At 44.3% G+C, this 15,995-nt stretch overlaps 1 protein-coding gene across 1 annotated transcript in view; it reads left to right on the top strand.

Moving 5' to 3' along the window:
- The first annotated feature begins 581 nt into the window (after positions 1 to 581).
- Positions 582 to 15,995, top strand: part of ADAMTS12 (ADAM metallopeptidase with thrombospondin type 1 motif 12) — a 247,679-nt gene continuing 232,265 nt past the window's right edge. Inside the window, exons 1-2 of the mRNA XM_053297498.1 lie at positions 582 to 760; positions 8,813 to 9,174. Coding sequence (XP_053153473.1) covers positions 634 to 760; positions 8,813 to 9,174 — 489 coding nt within the window. The 5' untranslated portion in view covers positions 582 to 633. The remainder of the gene's footprint in view (positions 761 to 8,812; positions 9,175 to 15,995) is intronic.

The raw sequence follows: 15,995 nt of genomic DNA, 5'->3' as shown, positions 1-15,995 counted from the left end.
TGCTTGACTATATGGACAATAGTGAGTTAGATGGCCCAACGGTCTCACTCGGAATATAAGGAAGCTGCCTATATAACTGTGACTTGTACAAAAGCACAGGGGAAGGGGGCTTCTCTGAAAACTCTTAAACATTCTAAAAGAAACTGGTTAATGTGTACAATGTGCCTAATTGTTTTGTGTGTGTGTGTGTGTGTGTGTTTTAAATCGTGCCAACTACCAGAAGTCTGGGACACACAGATTACATGAAACCTCATTCTGTCCTGGGATCCTGAACAAGACACCAGATTGCTGTGGGGTAGCTGTACAAATGCTTAGCAGAAGAAGGGAGGGTTTCTTCTGCCCTGACCACTGCATTCTCTCATCTCTGTGTGAAAGAGGGATTCCCTAAAAGCAACCTCCTCACAAAACCCTACTTCCTCCCCCTCCAGAAATCAGACACCAGGCCTTCTAATCACTCCCCTTTTCGGGGGGGGGGGGGAGCCTCTCTGCTTTTTCTCTTGGAGAGCAGTCTACTCTCCCGCTCTCTCTCCCTGCATTAATCTTCTCAGTCCTTGGCCATGCAACTTTACAGTTTTCTTTCAACTAGGCTCCTCTAAATAAAGAAGCAGGCGTCCAGTTTCCTGCAACTAAAACATGTCATGTATCCAGAGAAACTGGATTGCAAACCTTTCCTTTTGGGTCCACTTCCTTAATATCCAGGCGTTCTGCTATGGTAGAAATCCTCCACCGGGCAGATTTTTCTTTCCAGACAAGAGGCAAGGTCAGTGGCTTCTCTCATTTTTCATTAAACAGCTGCATTTAACATATGAAAACGTGGCATCTTTCCTGCACATTCCCTCTCTTGATCTGATAGATAACAAGAGCACAATCTGAAAGTAAAGCTATACTGTTTCCTCTTCTGTCCAGTATGTTTAGCCTCTGCTTCTCTGTTTGCACTGTTTTCCTTGCTTACAAAACTTAACTTTCGTGCATCTTTGTAAACCATTTATTTTCCAAACCACCAGTTTCCCAAGTACACACACAGATGCTCTTTAAAGCGGTGAAGTAGCCACAGCCTTCTGGAAGGCTGTTCAATGTCACACAAAGTACAAGCTTGCCTATGTTGCAATTACAACATTCTTGCAGCCATCCAGCCTGTAACATTTAACCCATTCCCAAGCTGATGCTACTATAGAGTGTGTATTAATATTGATTATTTATAGTAGGATGGGCTGCCACTTTGAAAAATTCAGTTTTTCCACTTGTTTTTTATCTTTTAATAGTCATTGTTCTTACTAAATAACAAATGGCATATTCTGTCTCTACCATGACTCCCTTCTCCATTATTAAAAAAAACCTGAAACATGATGCCATTCAGAATTAATGCTAATGTGGCTGCATAGGAAAAAAGCAGCCCTTGGTGGGAAGAACTCTGTAAAACTCAGCGCCAAGATGAACTGAATTCTGTGACCTATAAACATTATACAAATCAATTAAATTTGCATGCTTTTTGCTTGTGATTTATAATTTTCCTTCAAGGCCTGGGAAGAACAAGGAGATATGCAGACAGCTGAAGTCCCATTGTATTCTACTCTGTCCCATTTTATTCTACTCGGAATTCTGAGATTGGCATCAGTCACAGTGTTTGAAGTCTGTATGTTCAATATCCAAAAGGGCTAGAAACTTACTTTTAAAAAATAAAAACAGATTTCTGAAATAGCTGGATTGTGTCAATACCCCATTTTGCAGATTATTTGAACTTTGGCAGAATTGTGGCATGCGCCCAATCTGGCTGTACACATGCCCTGTGGAACTTCGCCAGCTGACTATCAGCTGAATTACTAGCTCCATTTTGTTTTGTGACAGAGGACAACACAATTCTCACAGCTCACGTGTATGAAAATGGTCTTCCTCTGGACTTGAATCTAGGGCTAGATTTAGGGCCAGGCCTAGGAAAAATAGTGCCCTGGGTGATGAGTGCCATTGGTGTCCCCTTTTCATGGGTAGTTTAACAGTGCAGTGTTGTCACTTTCTAAAATCTCTAGCTCACTCACAGTGTGCCCAGCAAACAGTGAGCCCCCTTGCTCAGCTTGGCACTTCCTTCAGGTAGGCACCTGGGCACCCACCTGGTTTGCTCACTCCTAAGGCCAGCCCTCGCAAAATTAACTACCCAGGAACCTGCCTACATTTGCCATAATTTACTTGTCAATGGCACATCAGAATTTCCATTTGGAGGCTTTCTTGCAACATGATGGCCCAGTTCACAGAGAGGCGCTTCACACAATTAGTGTGAAGTGCTGTTAGGGTTTGTGCAGGAAGCCATCCCTGGGCAGCCAGATCAGCCGCCCACACGATTGCCACACGATTGTCACGGAGCTGGCAGGGGCGGTGGGGATCGGTGGCTGGCTGGCCCTCGGAAGTCCCAGGACGCCCCACACAAGTGCGCGGGGCATCCTGGAGAGACCCCTGAGGCCAGGAGGCTTGTTGGAGCCTTCCAGAGGGGGTCTCTTCAAGAGTCGTCATGGCGCAACCACGAAGCTGTGCCATGGTGTCTCATGACCGCAAAAACACAGTTAAAATTTGAATCTAGGTTTAATGTGAGTTACCAACATTAGCTTGATTGTATGAGCCCACACTAAGGAGGGAATCTCAGATTCATCTCAGGCCATAAACCACCATGTCATGGGTTTGAACCATCATGCTAATTTTGGTAACTCACATTAAGCTAGATTCAAACGACTGTGTGAAGCAAGCCAATATGTGTCAGTTAATAACATTAATGATCGGAGGAAGAATGCAAAGTTTGGTGCATTATGGACAAATGGCTCCAGAGGTAGGTTTCCAGGTTTCAGAGTCTGACCTGGATTGTCAGAGTTGTAGCCTCATTCTCAGGGTCTCTGGGAGGAAAAGAAGTAAAAGCTAGAGTGAGGGACCAGAACTAAAGAAGGGCAGGCTATTTTCTGCTTAGCTTGATGAGAGCTTTGAATGTAAGCCAAATGGCCTGAAGTTCTCCCCATGAGCCAGACAGACGCCATGAATCACTAGACAAAGATAGAGGCTACCCCATAACCCATCAGGTGTTAGTCCCTCTTGGCTCCATGACTAACCTATAAGGCATTACTTCTTAGCCTTTAGGCCCTGTTTCCTGAGTTTCAGGGTCTGAGCCTCAGAGGACCTGACAACACTGTCTAAGCAAAAAGAAATGACAATGCTAAAAGAATTTTAATGATTGCTATTCAGGCACTGCAGTGCAGAACAACACCCAATTCACATTAGTAAAAAGCAGGGTGGTAGACATTTTCAGCACAACCACATGGTGACTGTTCCATCTGGCCAACCATTGCATCCATGAATTTCACCACACCACTGCAAGCCCCGCTTTTTGACTTCACACTCCACAACCACCAGTGCAGGGGACAAGGCAATGGGCGAGGCAGTCCTGCATGCCATTTTAATGATTTCTACCAAACCACATGCAGAACCGCCTCACCCAAATGCCTTGTCCCCTGCACTGGTAGTTGTTGCATTTCAAGCAATTGCCAGGTTGCTTTTTTATATATGTGAACAGCACATGAGAAGAATGATAGAAGGTTTCCTTTTAAGGAGTGTATATATCACTTTTTAAACAATGGTATCAGGTGTGCATAGTGGTGTGCTGACTTTGTACTTTAACCAAAGTCACACTGTATTTAGCTATTGTGACTATAAACTTATTCTGGTTTGATTAATCATTGTCAAAAGTATCTGCTTGACCATGCATCAACACTGACCAGCAACTGAGCTGTGCTTCTGCTGGGATTTGGAGTTCCCTCGCTGCCCATCTGAGCAATTGATCAAGAAAGGAGGAGGAGAGAAGCAAGAAAGATTCATCCCAGATGCCAAGATTCTGATCCAAAGTTAAATAATCCTGGGGAACAGGAGAACTCCTATCCACAATGCCTCTTTTTTGCCTCCTTAATACTCCCTGCCATTAAATAATGATCCTGAAATCCTACAGAGAAACCAGATTTCTCCCAAGTAGCATCACAGTCTTTAATCAATCACTTAGATTAATTTATTTAAAATCTAATTGCCTTAAAAGGAGTGCTCAGTCAGGCCTCAGATTTAAAAAAAGAAGCATTCTAAACACATAAAATATATACAATATAAAATGGGGAAGGGACTGTAGCTCAGAGGAAGAGCATCTTCTTTGCATGTTGTGCCATTGAGTCAGTGTCGACTCCTGGAAACCACAGAGCCCTGTGGTTGTCTTTGGTAGAATACAGGAGGGGTTTACCATTGCCATCTCCCGTGCAGTATGAGATGATGCCTTCTAGCATCTTCCTATATCGCTGCTGCCCGATAGAGGTGCTTCCTATAGTCTGGGAAACATACCAGTGGGGATTTGAACCGGCAGCCTCTTGCTCCCTAGGCAAGTTACTTCCCTGCTGTGCCATTAAGTGGCTCTGCTTTGAATGTAGAAGGTCCCAAGTTCAGTGTCTGGCATGTCCAGGAAAAGATGGGAAATAGCAGGAGAATCACTAATGCCAGTTAGTGCAGAGAGCACTGAACTAGATGGACCAATGGTTTAGCTCACCAAGATCATCCACACAATCAAGAACTGTGTTCTCCCCGAGTTTGGGAGCTGTGTGTGCTCCCAATTTTTGGTTGTGTGGAAATAAAAAAGGACAAGCTACCCAGGTTTTTCTCCTACCTTGCTTCCACACAACCGAAAATTGCAAGCACACACAGCTCCCAAACCTAGGTAGAACACAGTTTTTGACTGTGTGAATGACCTCACCATCTTCAAAGAAATATTCCCCCTTTTATCTCACAGAAGAATAAATGTCTCTTCCAAGATCATGCCTCCTCCAATGCACACATCGGGGCTATTCTCATGATCAGCAAAAATCGGGCTAGGAGAGCCTAGCCTGATTTTTGCTGATCATGTGAACCACCGGACTTGCAGGTGAGCCCGGTGGCTTACTAGCCTGTTTTTGTAGCCCTCCCCTTAGCCCAGGTTTGCGGAGCGAGTGCTCTGCAAACTTGGGCTTCCCGATTGTGAGTAGCCGTGGTGTGGCTCCGTACCATGGCTACTCATGAGGAGACCCCTGGAGGGGAGGCGAAAAGCCGCCTCCTGGCTCCGGGGGTCTCGCCAGCATGCCCTGCGCGCTCGCGCAGGGCATGCTGGAGCTTCCAGGGGCCGATTGGCCCCCCACTCCCCCAGCCGTCACCGGCTCCATCATGGAGCCAGCAATTGTGTGGGCGGCCGATTTGGCTTCCCGGGGCTCCCTCCCTGCACACTCACAAAAACCGGGTCTCACTGATCGTGAGACCTGGCTCATCATTTAAAAACAAAGTGTGCATCTAGCTTTGAAAGCATTCCTTTTTTTTTTGCCCACGTGCAAATGTATGTGAAATTAATCTATTTCCTATAAGTGGGTGACAGCCCTACTTCCAAGTCTTGAAGAATGGGGTGGGAACAAGTGGATTAAAGGCTCTTGGCTGATCAGATGAAAGAAGGCAGATGTCTAACCACAGGAGTAGGAGTATGGACTTGGTTGGGAGAGTCAAGGCTTTCGTGGTTATATATAGAAATATATAGAAGCATAAATTTTTATGACCTACAGCCCATTCCATCAGATGCAAAGAACTGTTAGTCTTTAAAGTGCCACAAGACCTTTTGGTTTTACTACAACAGTTGAACCTGTCTACTCATCTGGAATTTTAAAAAATTGAACAACTAGATGGAGGAGGGCAAATACACTGCAAGGCTGCTTTTACACACATGGAATTGCTTCGAGGAGAGGAGAGCTCGTCTTGTGGTAACAAGAATGACTTGTCCCCCTAGCTAAGCAGGGTCTGCCCTGGTTGCATATGAATGGGAGACTTGATGTGTGAGCACTCAAGATTTTCCCCTCAGAGGATGGAGCCGCTCTGGGAAGAGCAGAAGGTTCCAAGTTCCCTCTCTGGCATCTACAAGATAGGGCTGAGAGAGATTCTTGTCTGCAACCTTGGAGAAGCCGCTGCCAGTCTGTGAAGACAATACTGAGCTAGATGGACCTATGGTCTGACTCAGTATATGGCAGCTTCCTATGTTCCTATGTTGCTTCACATATGGAATTCACTAGAGATGTAAGTGATGGTCATTAGCTTATGTAGCTGCCAAACAGGATTAGATCAAGAATTCTCAACCTGGTGAAGATATGGTGACAATTTCACCTAGAAGTGCCTGAAAGAAGACTTGACCTGGAAGGATCCATCTTAGCCTGAGTCAAGATTGAAAACTCTGAGCCATTATTTGCTTCTAAGCTAAGTTGGCAGTTCGAGGGAGCGAGAAAAGGGGCGTGTCTATAATAGGGCAAGGGGAGACCGTTGTCTGGGGCCCCACTGCCTTGCCCCCCCCGAGGCAAGTCACATGACTGACTCCCCCAGCCACACCTTCCTTCAGTTGTATTCATCCTCCGAAATTGATGTGACTGTTAAGACCTGGAGCTACCAAAACAGCATGTCTTTCTCTAGTACCATTAAATGACTTGCATCATCCACAATTTACAAAACCTTTAAAAAAATAATTTAGGATGATGTTCTATTGTGGCACATAGGGGTGTGTGTGTGTGTATCTAGCTAGCTAGCTAGCTAGCTATCTACGTAGCTATCTAGCTATCTTTTACTATGCTTTTTGTTACCACTATTCAGCCTCATTTAAGATTTCTTTACTTCATGAGCTGAGCTTCAGTGATGGGGTGGGGGGGTGCATTTTAAAATCTTGTCTCTGGGCCCACTCCAACCTTGCTACGCCCCTGGGCGAGAACAATGTTAGCACTCATGTATGGACATTTCCAGTGGGAAGAACTTGAGGAAGTGGTGCATGCGCTGCCGGTGGGTGGTGGGAGGCACCTTTAAATGTAAATTAGTAGGTGCTTACCTCCTGTACCGCCAAACCTGAAAGCTCTTCTCAGCAGCGGTGCACTGCCCAGCACCCATGCAGCAGAAGTTTGGCTCCGCCACTCAGCTGCCATTTGCATGGCCAGCAAATGGCCTCTTTGCATGTGCAAAGGCCAGCTGAGTGGTGGAGCTGATCCTCCACTTCAGCAGGTGCTGGGCAAAGCGCCGCTGTTGAGAAGAGCTTTCAGGTGCAGTGGTACAGGAGGCAAGTACATACTAATTCACAGTACACTTAAAGGTGCCTTCTGCTGCACCCCGGCAGTGCACGCACCGGCTGCCACTGCCATGAGGCTGTTCTCAGGACCAGCATCCTAGCCTGGGATCTGCGTGAATCCTGGTGCTGCCACCCAGCCTAACCCCGCTCTCAAGCCCAGCTCTTAGCTGAGGTTAAGGGAGCAAGAGCTCCCTTAACCCAGCTGCCGGGATTGTGCATCTCAAAGACATAAAGCTGGGCGCCTGGAGAGAAACTTCCTGGGGATCTGTTGTGGTGCGGTACATTGTGGGATATCCGGAGGCTGGGACCTGGGATGTAGTGCAGTGTGGATCATCTGGGAGCATGGTCTGTGCTCCCAGCAGCATGTTTTTGCTCATCTGGTGGGGAAGGTGGGTTTGAGCAGCCTTCCCACCCACCCACCCGGTCATGTGAGTGGCCCCCTTAACTGTCTCACTGCCTGAACATAAGCTACCATGGGAGGATCACAGTGTCTAGATAACAAGCCTTATTATTGTTTGTATCAAGCAGAACTTGTTTGTGTACCCACAATGGGAAATTTGAGAACATAAAGGATAGTATTTGAAAATGTCCTGAGTCATTACTCAAGACAGAACTTATTTTATTAATTAATATGAATATTGCTAGGTTGTCAAGAGAATGCAACCAATGGAAGGCCTGACAAGTTGGGGTAATTTGTCTGAGGTAGGGACGTGCACGGAACCATTCAGCGCTCCATTCTAGGAGTGCTGAACCGGTTCCATGGACCGGCCTTTGAGCCAGTTCGAAGGTGGGGGAGATAACTCTTACCCCTCACGCCGCACTTTCCCTGCCGATGCTGTTTAATGGTCTGGCGGGGCGGCAGCATACCTCGCTGTCACCCCGTTGCTTCCTCGGACTGGAAGCGTGGGAGCAAGGTAAGAGGAAAACATTTTTGCATACAGAGGCCATTGTTCATCTGAAATGGCCCTGAGTGAGGATTCCTCTCACAATTTCTTCCCCAAAATGCCTCATAGGAACATAGGAAGCTGCCATATACTGAGTCAGACCATTGGTCTATCTAGCTCAGTATTGTCTTCAAAGACTGGCAGCGGCTTCTCCAAGGTTGCAGGCAGGAATCTCTCTCAGCCCTATCTTGGAGAAGCCAGGGAGAGAACTTGGAACCTTCTGCTCTTCCCAGAGCAGCTCCATCCCCTGAGGGGAATATCTTGCAATGCTCACACATCAGGTCTCCCATTTATATGCAACCAGGGCAGATGCTGCTTAGCTAAGGGGGCAAGTCATGCTTGCTACCACAAGACCAGCTCTCCTCTCGTAAGACCAGCTCTCCTCTCTCCTCACATCCAGCTACATCCATTTTATTATTGATAGCTAACTAAAAGGATGTTCCATACCTGTCCCAGATCCATAGGTGAAACAAAGAGTGGTGGCACATATTTTACAGTCCTTGTGTTTCTCTAGTGTAAAAGGGCTTGTTTTACCTATTTGAAGGTAGGCCACATCACATATTTTTTCAAATTCCTCTTTGCCAAAGAAGGAAAAAACTCAGTCTAATCTACCTCACAGAGTTATTGTGAGGATATAGTGGAATAACTCTTGTAGGTCTCCTTGAGCTCCTTAAACAAAAATGTTATTTATTAATGGTTCTTCTATGATGCTAAAAGGCTACATTTATGATTTCATTTTTTTTCCTAGATAATTTTATCAAAACATTGCAAGAATACCAAGTGGTCAGTCCAGCAAAAGTCAATTCGGATGGTCATTTTCTCTCCTACAGTTTAGACCATCATGCCTCTAATGTCAGGAGGAAAAGGGACTTCCGGAGAAAGGAGAACAGAGTTTATTATAAAATTAAGCACAAGGAGAAAGATCTCTTCTTTAACTTGACCCTCCATCAAGGGTTGCTATCCAATAATTATATTCTGGAAAGGCGATATGGCAACTACACTGATGCAAAGATCGTACCTCATCTAGGAACTTCATGTCATCTTGTTGGGACAGTATTTCAGACAAATTCCAGGAATGGGAGGGCAGCGATCAGCACGTGCAATGGGCTAGTAAGTGGCAAAGTCATCTCATATTTTTGTTATTGCAATCGATAATTCCAGATATCTAATTCATTCCAAAGCCTAGTGTTAAACTTGAAAAGATGGGACCAAAACTCAATTTCTAGGCCATTTTAATCCATGTGGATCAATTTCTGGGCCATTTGAATTCACATGATGGGACTGCCTTGGTAAAAATGTGGGTGGAGCACATTTGGGGCCTGGACTGAGCTGTGCTTGTGTTGCTATGGTTGTGTGGCTGCTTCACCCAGAAAGCAGTTCACAGCTTACTTTTGAGCTTAATATATATACAAAAAGCAGTGTTCCTGAGAATCGCGCACATGCAATAAGGTTAGAATGGGTTTTAATACCTTAGGAGGTGTTTAGGGCAAGCCAGAGGTTGCTGGTTCAAATCCCCACTGGTATGTTTCAGGCAGCAGTGATAAAGGAAGATGCTGAAAGGCATTATCTCATATTGTGTGGGAGGAGGCAATGGTAAACCCCTCTTGTATGCTACCAAAGACAGCCACAGGGCACTGTGGTTGCCAGGAGTTGACACAGACTCGATGCACACTTCACCTTTAATGGTAAAGCAAGTCTTGCTTTGAGGAATTGTTTGATATAATGAATGAATAAAACAACAATACATGTTGGAAAATGGTACAAGAAAGCCTTAGGTCTTTGCAAGATGCTGTACTCCACAATGTTTTAATGTTTTGCATCAACTATGGGGAGGTGCACAATAAAATAAAGAGATGAGGATTATGTTGAGTACCCAGAGAAACTGATTTTTAAATCATGTTTAAAAAGAGCATAGAAGAGGTAGATTCTGTATATAAAATGAAACAAGCTACTTTATAGACCTCAGCCTATGACTTTGTGTAGAGATATAATGCAGCCTGTCCATCTTGTAAAACTGAGGACTTTTCGTGGTGCAGAATCTGGTTATTTCTTGGTTCAGGATACACAACGCATGACCCTAAAGGTGGACAAGGAAGCCAGAAGGCTTGAGGAAATGCATGGGCAAAGGAGGAAGACAGGTTAAGAGAAGGAGGTGGGCATGGAGAGGAGATGTGGCAGCGGGCAGAGAAAGAGATGGAGGTAGAGGCAGTGGGCAGCAGAGGCACCGGCAGCAGCCAGGGGACTGTAGGGGGAGGCAGGGGGAGGGGCCTGTGTTCATGGAACACCTTTGAACACAGGTAGCTCCACCCCAGCTGGATCAGACCAAATTTTTATTTAGTTCAGCATCCTGTTTCCAACAATGGACAGCTAATCATGTGTCCCCCACTGAAGTCTATTCCCCCCCCAAACAAAGACCTTAATGCTATAGCTAAGCCTTATATGGAAAATCCACCCCCTGACAAACTTGGTTACTCTTTTCTGCATCCAGTGATATTCTTTGTGAGATGAGGTGTGTGTGTGTGTGTGTGTGTGCAGTTTTATTTTCACCCCCTCCCCAAATAATCTCTAGCATGGAATTTGTTTTTCTTACTGCTTTTCATGCATTGAACAGACATTTTCATTGACCCTATGAACTCTCTCCTAGTTAGTCATCACCTCTTTGGACTCTCCAACTGTGTATATGTGAAATGCAGGTTTGTTTTGGTTTTGGTTTGGTTTGCGCTTTTTACCCCAGTGCATCACTCTCCACTTTCTTAATCTCATTTGCCATCTTGCTGCCAATTCCCCAGTTTGGAGAAGTCATTTTGGAGTTCTTCAGTCTGCTTGGGGTTTTGCCGTTGTATCAACCTAATTCACAGTTGATTTTAAATTGTTGAATTGTTTTAACTTTTTATATGTGTTTTAATTGTTTTATGTTAACCACCCAGAGATGAAGGTTTTGGGCGGTATAAAAGTTTGATAAATAAATAAATAAATATAGCAAGCTGTATTACATATTACAGCTATGGCATAGAGAATTTATTTTTTCTCTTGTATTTTGAAGTCAGAGTTTTGCGCTGGCTAAAGGCCAAAAACCTGGAACTAATGGAATTATCATTGTTTTGGACACATGGTATCCATAATCACAATAGGATAAAGACTGTTGCAGCCACCTGCAGAAATCAAGCCCAGGGTATATTCTCTCTCTTTATGTCTGGGAATTGAATCACACTGGAGTAAACATTTTAAAAATTCACCCTCCTCCCATCTCATCAGTATGGAATGATAATCCTTTGCTTTGGAAACATTTGCTGGAAAAAGATCCTGGAAGTGTTCAAAAATAAACTTGAAAGAAGGTCTGATGTAGATAGGAATCCTATCCTGTCAGCTCACCAGGACAGCATTTTATGAAAATCCTTCTATACAGTTAACACACATTTTAGAGCAATTATGTACTCAATCAAAAAAGAAGATTCTTTAACTTGGAAGGATGCAAAATAGCATAATTCTTAATTTCTTTACCGCCCCAAAGGGGGGAAACTGATAGACAAATGTTCCAATTAAATATTGATTACAAGGTCTTGTCAACCCATTCAGTGGAGTGGTTAAAGGAATATATCTATATCCCACAACATTTCTTAAGAATAAACCGTTAAAAGGTAATATAAGAAAGTTCATTAACATTACTTATTTTCTCCTTACACTCATGTTTATTGATGCTGAAAAGGTATTTAATAGACTTGAGTTGCAGTTTTTAAAAAAAGAATCTTTAAACACTTTTGGCAATGGTAAACTGATTTCGATGGTGGATTTGATAATAAAGGATAAGCACGTAAGAACAGCCATGCTGGATCAGGCCTGAGGTCTATCTAGTCCAGCATCCTGTTTCACACAGTGGCCCACTAGATGCCTCTGGGAAGCCCACAGGCAAGACCTGAGGGCATGCCCAATCTTCTGCTGTTGGTATTTAGAGCCCTCTCCTCTGAAACTGGTATTTAGAGGGATCTTGACTCTTAGGCTGGAGGTGGTCTATAGCTCTCAGACTAGTAGCCATTGATAGATTTGTCATCCATGTATTTATCTAAGCCCCTCTTAAAGCAATCCATGCTGGTGGCTGTCACCACATCTTGTGGCAGAGAATTCCATAAGTTAATTATGAACTGTGAAAAAGTATGTCCTTCTGTCGGTCCTAAATTTCTTGGCAATCAGTTTTATGGGATGACCCCTGGTTCTAGTGTTATGTAAGAGGGAGAAAAATTTCTCTCTTTCCACTCTCTCCACACCATGCATGATTATATAGACTTCTATCATGTCACCTCTCAGTTGTCTTTTTTCTGAACTAAAAAGCCTGAGGTGTTGTAGCCTTACGTCATATGGAAGGTGCTCTAGGCCCCTGATCATCTTGGTTGCCCTCTTCTGCACCTTCTCCAGTTCTACAATGTCCTTTTTGAGGTATGGTGATCAGAACTGTACAAAGTACTGCAAATGTGACCGCACCATAGATTTGTATAAGGGCCTTATGATCTTAGCAATTTTATCTTCAATCCTCTTCCTAATGATTCCAAACAGGGAATTGGCTCTTTTCACAGCTGCCACACAGTGTGTCAGCACTTTCAACGAGATGTCCACCATGACACCAAGATCTCTCTCCTGGTCAGTCACCGACAACTCAGACCTCACCAGTGTATATGTGAGGATTTTTGCCCTATATTCTATATTTTGCCCAATATTGCCCTAATTCCCCCAAAGTTATTCAACCTGTCCATTGAGGATAACACAAGACTCAATACCATGTTATTGTGTGAATTCTTAATGAATGAATTAAATGCTCATATAGTGACTCTGGTGTGGCCATTCCAGTGGTGGCGGGGAATCAATGAAGACATGGAGTTGGTAAGTCAGCAGGCTATTACAGGGGAAGGGAAATCAGAAACTCAATAGCTGTTTCCCCTTCCAGCTGGCCTATCAACTCTTTGACCTTGGGGAGCAGTGACAATCACCCACAGAGCCCCACCTCACTATTTTGTAATTCCAAGTTGGTCCAAAATAACTCGGAGATCATCCATGATGAAGGAGCTGACCTGCTATGCATTATGGAGACCTATTTGGTGGAGACTAGTCTGGTCTCAGCTTCACCCAGTAGGATACTTTGTGCTGGAGCAGGTGAGAGGATGTGGGTGAGAAGCTGGTGTAGTGGTCGTCTACAAGAACACTGTCTCCCATACCAAGATCTCTGTCAGGGAATTGGCCCGTACCTAAGCCTAGGGACGAAGGATAGATTGGGACTACTGCTGGTGTACAAATCACTGCATTGTTCAACGGAGTCCCTAACTGAGCTGATGAAGACTGTTGGTGGTGGAGGACTTCAATGTTCACTATGGGACCAGGTTGTCAGGAGTGGCTTAGGAGTTCATAGTGACCATGGAAACTATGGACCTATCCCGAGAGATCTCTGGATCAACACATGTTGCTGGTCAAACACTCAATTTGGTCTTTTACTTTGATCAGGGTGGTGTTCTGTGGGTGGGACTCCAGTTATTTTTCCATTTTCATGGATGGACCACCATCTGGTTGGTAGGATGTAACTACAACTCACCTCTACAGGGATGAAAGACCCATTAGGTTGGTCTGCTTGAGAGGGTTATTGGATCCAATAGGATTCCAAGAAGACTTTGAAGGGTTTTGAGTTGGCTCTGGCAATGATTCTGTTGTTGATCTGGTGCAAACTTGGAACAACGAACTCATTAGAGCAATAGACACAATCACTCTTAAGTGTCCTCTCCAAACTGCTCCAAAATTAGCCCAGTGGTATTCTGAAGAATTACAGAAGCTGAAGCAGCAAGGTAGACAACTAGAACGTAAATAGAGAAAGACTCAGCTCAAATCCAACAGGTTACAACATAGAACACATCTGAAGATCTATGCTCTGGCAATATGCTTGACAAAGAAGCAGTTCTTTTCTGCCCTCATTGTATCTGCAAGTTCATGTCCAGCAGAGTTGTCTTGGGTTGTAAGAAGGCTAGTATGAGCCCCCTCCCCCTTGAATCCAAATTTAAACCTATCAGTTATCCACTTTTAATGCACCCCCTGTCAAAATAAGAACTTCTCCATCTCTGATTGCTTTTAAAAAGACCCTTAATACAAACCTGTTTTCTTAGGCTTTTAATGAAAACTTATTTCAACAGTTTGTTTACTCTGTGAAATTGTTTTGTTTTATTTTGTGAATAGTTTTTATTCTGTGAAAGTGTTTTAATTGTTTTTATTTTGTTTTTATATTGTAATTTGGATTATGTACACCGCCTTGTTGTGATGTCAAGCCGGTGTTGACTCCTGGAGACCAGAGAGCCATGTGGTTTTCTTGGTAGAGTACAGGAGGGGTTTACTATTGCCTTCTCCTGTGCAGTATGAGATGATGCCTTTCAGCATCTTCCTATATCACTGCTGCCCGATACAGGAGTTTCCCAGGAGTTTTTACAGAGGAGAGCTGGTCTTGTGTGGTAGCAAGCATGACTTGTCCCCTTAGCTAAGCAGGGTCTGCCCTGGTTGCATATGAAAGGGAGACTAGAAGTGTGAGCACTGTATGATATTCCCCTCAGGGGATGGAGCCACTCTGGGAAGAGCAGAAGGTTTCAAGTTCCCTCCCTGGCTTCTCCAAGATAGGGCTGAGAGCAATTCCTGCCTGCAACCTTGGAGAAGCTGCTGCCAGTCTGTGAAGACAATACTGAGGTAGATAGACCAATGATCTGACTCAGTATATGGCAGCTTCCTATGTTCCTATGTTCAATAGTCTGGGAAACACACCAGCAGGGATTCAAACCAACAGCCTCCTGCTTTCTAGGAAGGTTACTTCCACGCTGCACCATTAGGTGGCCCAGATCTATATCTATATCTATATCTATATCTATATCTATATCTATATATCTCTCAGGTGGTATATAGATAGATAAATAAATAAATAAATAAATAAATAAATAAATAAATAATTCGTAAATATAGAGGCTCTACACACGATCAATGTGTCGAGCCTCATGGGGTTATCTCCCCACACATGAGCAGTCGCTCTTTGCTGGGTGGCTGGATCAGCCCCCAAAACCCCAGGAAGGCACCGTGTGAGTGCGTGGTGCCTTTCTGGGGTCCCCCCTCCCCTCTCCTCTCCCTCTCCCACCTGAATGTGTCAAGCAAACAAGGTTAACGCACAATCAAGCAAACAAGGTTAATGGAGCACTCGCTCCATTATCATTGTCTCAGGGGAGAGGCTTTTAGGTGGGTCAGCTGCCGTGGAACCACCAGGCTAGCCTACCATGAGAATAGCCCATCATGAGAATAGCCTCATAATATTAATTCCCATATGGTGTTGAGTCTTGTATTATCCTCAATGGACAGGCTGAATAACTATTCCATTTATTCTGAAATTCTTTCAAATAAGTAGACAATTCCAATATATCCAGTGCCCAGCATGGGCACTTGCTTGAGACAAGGAGTAGCTAATTTGATTTCTAGTCAACAAAGGGCCCAGGGATGGGTCTATACTTCATGAAATTTTCAAAATCAAACCAAGCTGATGGACTCCTTGCTGGATACTTTACAAAATTTAACCAGTCTGGCAGAAGTGATGGTTCTAACTACCCTCCCATAGCTATCTGTGAGAGGAACTGTGTATTAGGAAGTTCCCTCACCTCCAGCCATGGACATTGTTAACTGCTCTGCAACCAGACTGGTCTGGGGCATTCTATCAATGAATAAGCAGGCTGCATTTCAAAAAGATCAACCCACAAACAGTCACTGCTTTGTATTTATATCTCCTCATCTAGAAGTATGCCAGGGGTAAGAGGCAATTGTGTGCTTTGGTCCACAAGCTTTGGTTCCATGTGTTTCTTTTTGTCCTAAATGGCTTCCATGGAGGGCGAATCCAGATTGGGATCATGGTATGAAGAGAGGGAGCTTTAACCCTT

Source organism: Hemicordylus capensis, chromosome 2 (genome assembly GCF_027244095.1).
Source record: "Hemicordylus capensis ecotype Gifberg chromosome 2, rHemCap1.1.pri, whole genome shotgun sequence".
NCBI classification, from domain to species: domain Eukaryota; kingdom Metazoa; phylum Chordata; class Lepidosauria; order Squamata; family Cordylidae; genus Hemicordylus; species Hemicordylus capensis.
The sequence above is the reverse complement of the archived record's forward strand: the minus strand, read 5'-3'. Positions and strand labels throughout refer to the sequence as shown.